Below are 9,500 nucleotides of genomic sequence, written 5' to 3' on the forward strand. Positions count from 1 at the left end.
CTCTCTCTCTCTCTGCCCCTGCCCTGCTCATGCTCTGGCTCTCTCAAAAATAAATAAACATTAAAAAAAAAACAGCCAATGCCTGATCTATAAAAAAAATTTAAAAAAAAGGTTTGATTTCTCTCATTAAAAAACACAAAGGCTACACATAATATCTCTTGAAACATGTAAAGCTTCTTTCTTTATACAGAAAGGTCTGCCTATATAACTATGTCAATTTGCTAGTCTGAAAGTCATAAATCCTGAAAATTTAACTTTAAAAACTAATTTGGCAATGTTACCTTCAACAAGCCATTTAAATCCTCTAGGTCAACCTACTCAATTATAAATGAGAGCATTAGGAAACACTGATCTTGAAGGTCACTAGTGTTTAAAGGTTCACTTAGAGTAAAAATCAAATTCCTTACAACAGTCCTATATAATCTGCCATTGCCCTTGGCTGGGCTCTATCTTTCTTACATCTACTGCTCTCTCCCTCTTTACCCATTTCAAACTCGCTCCCCTTGCTGTTCCTCAAGCAAGTCAGGCATGCTCTTGCCTGCAGTATTTTCAAGTTGTTGTTCTCTCTCCCCCTATACATCATCTGGACCTGCTCCTTCACTTCTTTTGGGTCTTCTCTCCAGCAGCACCCGCGCAATGAAACATTCTCTGATCACCACTAATTAAAAAGTAGTATCAGTGGGGCGCCTGGGTGGCTCAGTCGGTTAAGTGTCCGACTTCAGCTCAGGTCATGATCTCATAGTCCATGAGTTCGAGCCCCGCGTTGGGCTCTGTGCTGACAGCTCAGAGCCTGGAGCCTGCTTCCGATTCTGTGTCTCCCTCTCTCTGCCCCTCCCCTGCTCATGCTGTCTCAAAAATAAATTTAAAAAAAACATTAAAAAAAATTTTTAAAGTAGTATCAGTAATAATAAGGCAGACTTCAAGTAATAAATAAAAGTGGTGGTACTAAAATATCTTCATTTTTCTAGCGTTAACTCTTTTAAAGGATATTCTCACCATTTGGCTTAGAACACAGGTCTAAATACAACATATATACTTCACTGAACTTCCTATTTATGAATTTCAATTAGATATAAACTGTAAACATACAAAGAACTTAAGAATTTCTGTTTACTAACAAATTGAATTTTAAAGTAAAAAATAATGAGGTTCACCAAGCTTTGTGCAGAAATTATAAATTACGAGAGTATCAATCATGCAATTCTTATACTATCTGAAGAAGCATACTTAAAATATTCTGTTTCATAATTAACTATTTATCCTTTAACAAAATGTTCTCGATGTGAAGTTATCCAATCTTCATCTTTAGAAAGTTTTATGGTTTTCTGATTAAAAGCAAACTCACCTCATCTTTTCATCTAAAACATTTACTTTGTTAACATGAAGAGGGTCTACAAGAACCATGTGACTCTGGTTTTCATGTAGTCTACTTTCAGAAACTTTGGAGGATACAACTTCAATTTCAGTTCCAACTGGAGAATTTGGCTAAAATGACAAAACAAGACGATTTTTTTTAACAAGTGAACATACTTCCTAAAATTGTTCAATCATTAAGAAAGGTATTGAGTTTTTCAAAATGAAGAGTCAAACTAGGTATGCAATGTTCATGTTTGCTGCCCAAAACCAAAGTCCTAATTCAGAGAGAAAGTTTCATTTATTGCAGTTATTACATTTACAAAATGCTTTAAAAACTACAATAGTTATCTGCTGTCAACAACCTCACCAAAAATGATTTTTTTTTTAAAAGCACAGTCTTTTGGGGTGCAGGAGGGTTCAAACAAGGATTATAATCACTTTAAATCTACATTTTCCCTTGGTAGACAAATAAAAAGGACAAAAAAAAAAAGCACAAGATCTGTTAAAAAGGGCATTATTCTACTTAGATTCATATCACAAGATGCATCAGTAAAAGATTGGTTAAATTTTCATTCAAACAGCAGGATGTCACGCAGTAGTGAAAAATGATGTGTCTCCATGTTTCTTGATGCAAAAAGTCAACATATTAAGTAAAAACTAAGTGATAAAACTAACACACAGTAATTTTAGAATTTAAAAAAATTATTTTATTTTTAAGTAATCTCTACACCCACTGTGGGGCTAGAACTTACATCCCCTGATTAAGAGTCACATGCTCTACCAAATGAGCCAACCAGGCACCCCGATGAATTTAATATTTGAATTTACCTAAGTGCACACACATGCATGGATGGAGATATACCCAGGAAGATATGTCAGAAGGTTTTCAGTAGTGACCTCAGTGTAATAAGACTGGGAGAGTCATTATGTTGTTTTATACTGACTGAACATTTATGAAATGACTGAACCCATTTCATAATGAATGAGTTCATTAAAAAGGAAAAAATATATATCCACTTTCACTTAAAAAAAAACCAGAATAGGAAATCTGGAACAGAATTAGGTTATGTTACATATTCATTGATTAGAGTGTCAGATGCCTATACTCTAAGCCAAGTCTGAGCTGTCATTTCATATTTTAACATGCATTAAAAGGCTCAATTTAATTACATAACAATAACTCACCACAGTCAATAGTTTTTTAGTTTCATCTTTCTGTACTACTGTTTTTTCTTCCTCAACTATGCCTTTGGCTTCACCTTTTTCTATATGCCTCTGTCCAGTCTTTCTTATGTTTGGTCTGGGTTTTTGAAGTCGGCCCCTTACTGTTCGAATGGTTGGGACAACACTTTCCTTGGATTCTTGCTGGGAACTGTTTATATTATGAGCCCTAGAAAAGAAGACCAGGACAAAGAGAGGGAATTGAAATGTAAAAAGATGAAAACTACCATAAAAATACAAAATTTGAATCTCCTCTAATAAACTATAAAACTTTTTGTAACATTAGAGAAAAATCTATTTTCTGATGATACATAAATCTTCTTTTATTAAAAAAAAGGTTATTTTAATTTTCACAAGGTAATGAACTTATATAAGGTACCTAGAAGACTGAAACTCACAGACAGAGAGAAAGCACAATGGTAGTTGCCAGGGAATGGAAGAGGGAGGTTAGGGAGGTCTTGTTAATGGGTACAGAGTTTCAGCTTGCGAACATGAAAAAGTTCTAGAGAGAAATGTGACAAAGATTGTAAAACAATGCGAATGTCCTCAATGCCATTAGACGACAAAAAAAAAAATATTAAACTGGTAAATTTTATGTCTTTTACCACAGTTTTTAAGAAGATAATTAATATAAATCTTATACACATGTGTTTTTTAATGCAATGCTTTGTATAAAACCTTAAGCAGCTAATAGTGAATCTAACAAGCAGTCAAGCATTAAAAGGTGTAGAACTCAATGTGATTTTCTATTTTAGGCAGGCTGCATAAACGAAGTATTTTTGGTATTCACTTTTTTTTTTTTTTTAATTTTTTTTTTTTTAACGTTTATTATTTTTGGGACAGAGAGAGACAGAGCATGAACGGGGGAGGGGCAGAGAGAGAGGGAGACATAGAATCGGAAACAGGCTCCAGGCTCTGAGCCATCAGCCCAGAGCCTGACGCGGGGCTCGAACTCACGGACCGCGAGATCGTGACCTGGCTGAAGTCGGACGCTTAACCGACTGCGCCACCCAGGCGCCCCAATGGTATTCACTTTTAAAATACATTAATACATCTCAAAAACACTGGAGAAATATTTGAAGGAATTCTATTTTAGATTTTCTTTTTCTTTTTCATATTTTAGATTTTCAAAGAACTATCACTGTTTACCCCATAGAAACAACTAATTCCTTTTCCTGGGCTTGCACAGGCTGAGACTCCTCTTGAGGACCACAAGAACTTGAAGGTGAAAGGTCCTTTTCAGTCTGTATACATGGTAATATCACAACCTCCTCCTGACTGTGACCTGATTTGTCTTTTTCTCCTGCTGCCATTAGGGAAGCAACATCCTAGAAGGCAGACAAAAAAATTTCATCAAGGGTATGGTTAAAGTATAGGGAAATAGGAACTTTCATACACTACTAAGCAAAATAAATTGGTCAAGTCTCTGCAGAGAAAACAACAGTATCTACCAAAAATTTTAATTCCCAGAAATTCTACTTCTAGAAACTTATCTTATAAAAATACTCAAGTAAGTATATAGAAAATTACATACAAGGACATTTGCTATAGCAATTTAATAGCCCCCCAGAAAAGAAAACAAAAAATTAGAAATAAGACAAACCTATCAGTAAGGTATTGAATAAATAAATTATAATTTGTTTACAACGCAACGGTGCAAAGCCATTTAGAAGATAAATTTCTATATAATGATCCAAAAATATGTTCACAATACTGTGTTAAGTGAAAAAATGAGAAGACAAGCTAGGGTGCCATTTTTGCAAAATAATAAAAATACCCACAACATTTTATTATTTATATAAAAAAGTATCTATACAGAAAAGGCTATGTGGATACATTCAAAATAGCTATGTGATTAACTTGGGAGGGAGAAATGGAATATTATAAAGGACTCTCACATTTTAGATTACATATTTTTTTAATCTGAAATTTTTATAATCAGATAAAATAACCAATAAAAAAGATACACCTTTTAAAAATATAAGATCAGGAAGAAAAAGTACAAATTTTTTTAAACTTTTTTTTTTTTTAACGTTTATTTTTGAGACAGAGAGAGACAGAGCATGAACGGAGGAGGGTCAGAGAGAGGGAGACACAGAATCTGAAACAGGCTCCAGGCTCTGAGCTGTCAGCACAGAGCCCGAGGCAGGGCTCGAACTCACGGACCGCCTGATCATCACCTGAGCCGAAGTTGGCCACTTAACTGACTGAGCCACCCAGGCACCCCAAAAGTACAAATTTTTAAGCACAGTAAGAACTAAGCTATTTTGAAAACATAAAAGACGAATTTTATTTCAAAAAAGCACTTTGTCATTTTATTTATTTTTAATTTTTTTCAATGTTTATTTTTGAGAGAGAGAGAGAGAGAGAGAATGAGAATAAGAAGAAGAGGAGCAGAGACAGAGGGAGACACAGAATCCAAAGTAGGCTCCAGGCTCTGAGATGTCAGCACATGGCTGTCAGCCGCTTAACTGACTGAGCCACCCAGGCGCCGGTCATTTTTTTATTAACTAGTTTTTTATTAATTATTGAAGTATAGGTGGCGTACAATGTTACTAGTCTTAGACATACAACACAGTGATTCAGCAGCTCCATACACTGGCTTGATAATCACCCCGACAGGTGTAGTCACTACATTAACTGTATTCCCTATGCTGTACTTTTTATCTCCCTGAGTTACTTAGGACTAAAAGTTTGTACCTCTTCAAAATTTTAAGTAATCTCTACACCCACCGGGGGCTCAAACTTACAACCTCAAGAGTTGCATGGTCTACCAATTGAGCCAGCCAGGTGGCTCAGAAGTTTGTACCTCTTAATCCCCTTTTCCTATTTTGTCGATCTCCCTTACCCCTTCTCTTCTGGCAACCACCAGTTTGTTTTCTGTCTTTATGACTGTTTCTGTTTTTTATTTTCTAGAACCCATATATAAGTGAAATTATATGCTATTTGTCTTTCTCTGTCTTAGTTTTCTCAGCATATTTCACTTGGCAAAATAGACTTGTAGGTCCATCCATGTTATTTTAAATGGCAAGCAATATTCCATTGTGGATTTATATATATATATACATATAACACATCTTCTTTATCCATTCATCTGTTGAAGGACACTTTGGTTGCTTTCATATCTTGTCTATTGTAAATAATGCTATGACAAACATAGGGGTGCCTATATCTTTGGAATTAGAGCTTTCATTTTCTTTGGGTAAATAACCAATACTAGAATTAGTGAATCACATGGTAATTCTATTTTTACTTTTTGAGGAAGCTCCATACGGTTTTCCACAATGGCTGCACCAATTTACATTCTCACCAACAGTGTACAAGGATTCCTTTCCCTCCACATCCTTGCCACTGCTTGTTATTTCTGGTCTTTTTTGATACTAGTTATTCTGACTGGTGTGAGGTGATACCTCATTGTGGTTTTGATTTGCATTTTCTTGATGATTAATGATGCTGATGATCTTTTCATATACCTGTTGCCATCTATATGGCCAAAAAACTACTTTTATGTTTAGAACAGTCAACTAATGAGTGTTAACACTTCATTTCAAAGTTTCTGATGTCATATCACACAATCTTAATTTGTTATGGACCAAGTTAACAAAGTAAACTAAACTTACTTTTAACTTACTTTTAACTCCTATCAAGCTTTTAACTTTGTATTTCACCCTTCACAACAGAATGAAACAAAAAATGACTATCAATCTCATTTTTCCTATGAAGAAATGAGCTGCCACCATTTGGCTCGGGTCACATAATGAATGCAGGTCAGAACTTGGCATCCCAACCCCCTTAAATGTCTTTCCATGACACACTTGCCCACCATGAAAGATTCAAGATTCTCACAAAAAAAAACCCATGGAATAATGAGGCACATTAAGTACAGCAACACTAATGTCACATGCAACAGAAACTGCAGGAGAAAATATTTGTGAAACATTAATCCCAGGTGCTTTAGTTCAGTAACCGTAACAGCTAAAATAAAAACCCTCCACCTTCCACAGCAACTCACATGTTGAGAAGGGAGAGTGTTCATCTGTCCACTGCTCTGCTGTAACACAACAGTCTCAGCTTTATCCGTTTCCAATTTCTTCCCAGGTACATATTTTCCTGCTTCCGTAGTCTCTCTCTTTAAAGTTGCTCTTGCTAAGTTTGGTTTTGGTCTTTTGAATCGACTTCTCACAAAAGGTGCTGGTTTAACTTCAAATGGCTTCTGTTCTTGAGGAAGAGACTTGCTTTTGGAATAAGGATTATCAAATTTTAGAATGAGATGAAGGGGCAAATGAGACCAGAGTCTTAGGACAACTTTAGAAACTGGTAGTAAACATGAATTCCAATTCTTAACAGGAAAAAAAATTGAACAATATGGTAGATCCAAAAAAACAGGAGGTGTACAATCTAGGTATAAGCCTATGAATATCACCTTTGCACAGAGGAAATATACGTTGTCACACCCATACTGACTTAGGAATATTTGTTACATACAATTCTGAAGTTAGTAATTCTCTCAATAGATTATCACAATTACCTCAAAACTCACCTCCAGTCATCCCAAAACTAGCTTGGAATCTGCAACATTACACTATAGATGATACGTTTTAAAACCTTTGTTTCACAGAATGTGAAAATAACTTTAGATACTTTTTCTTTAAAAGCACACAGACCAATATATTTGTACCTTGAATTATTATCTGAAAACTGCTCTGGAGCATCTGGAGATTGCATCCCCTGGTCTTCGGTTTTACCAAGTTCCAAAGTCTGCAAGGAAGTCTTCAAACTACTCAAGTGACCTGATAGTTCCTTTTCAGAATTTCTTTTTTCTGCCTCAGGTGTAAGTACCATGGATAGTACTTCACTGCTGATGTTCTGGAGGAATAATCAAAGGAAATCATCCACAGTAAATCAGCACAAATGGAAAATGTCACAAAAGCATGAACCTCGAGTAACAGAAAACTTATTTTTAAATGTTTAAGTAACCTCTACACCCACAATCTGGGGCTCAAACTCACAACCCCAAGATCAAGAGTCACACGCTCAACCTACGGAGCAAGCTGGGTACCCGAATTGCAAACTTTTAGTAAAAGGAAATAACTAAGATGTGGCCAAAAGAAATAATTCCAATGTATGTTCATTCTAGAGTTAGCACAAACTCCCTATATTCCAGTTCCCTATATTCCTTTTATGTAAAAGAATAACTTTGGGGGTGCATGGTGGCTCAGTCAGTTATGCGTTCAACTTTGGCTCAGGTCATGATCTCATTGCTCCTGAGTTCAAGCCCTGTTGGGTTCTGAGCTGAAAGCTCAGAGCCTGCAGCCTCCTTCAGATTCTCTCTCCATCTCTCTGGCCCTCCCCTGGCTCCTGCTCTGTCTCTTTCAAATAGAAAATAAAAAACAAAAAAAAACAAAAAAAAAAAACCAAAATTTTTTTAAATAAAAGATTAACTTCAGGGGCACCTGGGTGGCTCAGCTGGTTGGGCATCTGACTCTTGAATGCAGCCCAGGTGATGATCTCGAGGTTCGTGGGATAGAGCCTGAGTCAAGCTCTGTGCTAATGGCTCAAAGCCTGCTTGGGATTCTCTCTTTGCCCCTCCCTCACTCATGCGTGTGGACACACATGGGCGCTTTCTCTCAAAATAAATTACCTTAAAAACACTTTTTTATAAAAAATAAATAAAAGTAACTTCGAATTGACATTAAGAATGGTAACTTCTCCACAATTAAATCTTTTTGAATTATTTTTTTTAAAAAGATATATAGTTTCTTTAAGGTCTTAAAACACAGAATTTAGGACTAGGGAAGACTTTAAGCTTTCAGAGATTTTAAATTTTGAGGGATTTAAGAGCAATAATCACGGTTTTTATTTCAATAATTTTTCTCTAAAAAGTACTCAAAAATAGTTCTTCCCAAAAACAGAAAAATACATACTTTGGTATCTAGTGAAGGCACAGTGCTGCAGCCACCACTACTGCTCTGCATTAAGTCTGTCTCCATTTGTCTTGAGGTCCTGGTCTCCTCTGCTTCATATTTCCTTAGGGAAATGTCCATTTCTCTAGGTTTTCCCAAATCTGCAACCATTTCCTCAGTAGCACTAATCTCTGAGCTGGGATTCCTCAAGGAAATTGCTCGTCCACTTTGTTTCATATCTGCCTCTGTTTCTTCAATAGCAGTTGTCTTTCCTAATACGTTCTCCATTAGGGAAAGCTCTCTTTCTCCAGTTTCTTCCAAATCAATCTCACTCTCCCCTAAGGCACTGATCTCCACAGGTACCTTTGCCCTCAGGGAAGTTTCTTTTCCAAATTCTTTCCAATCTGTCTCCATTTCACCTACAGTCTCGACCTGTAAGGCCTTTCCTTGTGTGTCTATTTCTCTTCTTTCAGTTTCTTCCACAGATGTCTCTCTCTCCTCAGTGATATCAATTACCTCTGGTATATTCTCCTTTACAGAAATCTCTCTTCCAGTTTCTTCCAAACCTGTTTCTACTTCATCTGTAGTGCTGACCTCCTCGGGGGCATCTTCCTGTAAGGATATTTCTCTTCTTCCAGTTTCTTCCAAATCTGTCATTCTTTCCTCAGTGACATCAGATATCTCTGATATAATGTCCCTTATGGAAACTTCTCTTCCAGTTTCTTCCAAATCTGTCACTCTTTCGTCAGTGACATCAGACATCTCTGATATACTGTCTCTTGGGGAAACCGCTCTTCCAGTTTCTTTCAAATCTGTCACTCTTTTCTCAGTGACATCAGACACCTCTGATATATTCTCCCTTGGAGAAACCTCTCTTCCAGTTTCTTCCAAGTCTGTGACTCTTTCCTCAGTGACATCAGACATCGCTGATATAGTGTCTCTTGGGGAAACCTCTCTTCCAGTTTCTTCCAAGTCTGTCACTCTTTCCTCAGTGACATCAGACATCTCTGATACATTCTC

The 9,500-nt window shown here is 36.4% G+C and overlaps 1 protein-coding gene across 1 annotated transcript in view; it reads right to left on the minus strand.

Moving 5' to 3' along the window:
• The window catches only part of BDP1 (BDP1 general transcription factor IIIB subunit), a 90,183-nt gene that overhangs the window by 39,162 nt on the left and 41,521 nt on the right, over positions 1-9,500 (minus strand). Inside the window, 6 exon segments of the mRNA XM_040451288.1 lie at positions 1,346-1,485; positions 2,542-2,746; positions 3,727-3,905; positions 6,590-6,812; positions 7,256-7,443; positions 8,502-9,500. The exon segment at positions 8,502-9,500 is cut by the window's right edge and continues 10 nt beyond it. Coding sequence (XP_040307222.1) covers positions 1,346-1,485; positions 2,542-2,746; positions 3,727-3,905; positions 6,590-6,812; positions 7,256-7,443; positions 8,502-9,500 — 1,934 coding nt within the window.

This window comes from Herpailurus yagouaroundi, unplaced genomic scaffold (assembly GCF_014898765.1).
Source record: "Herpailurus yagouaroundi ecotype Mexico unplaced genomic scaffold, PumYag 29, whole genome shotgun sequence".
NCBI classification, from domain to species: Eukaryota; Metazoa; Chordata; class Mammalia; order Carnivora; family Felidae; genus Herpailurus; species Herpailurus yagouaroundi.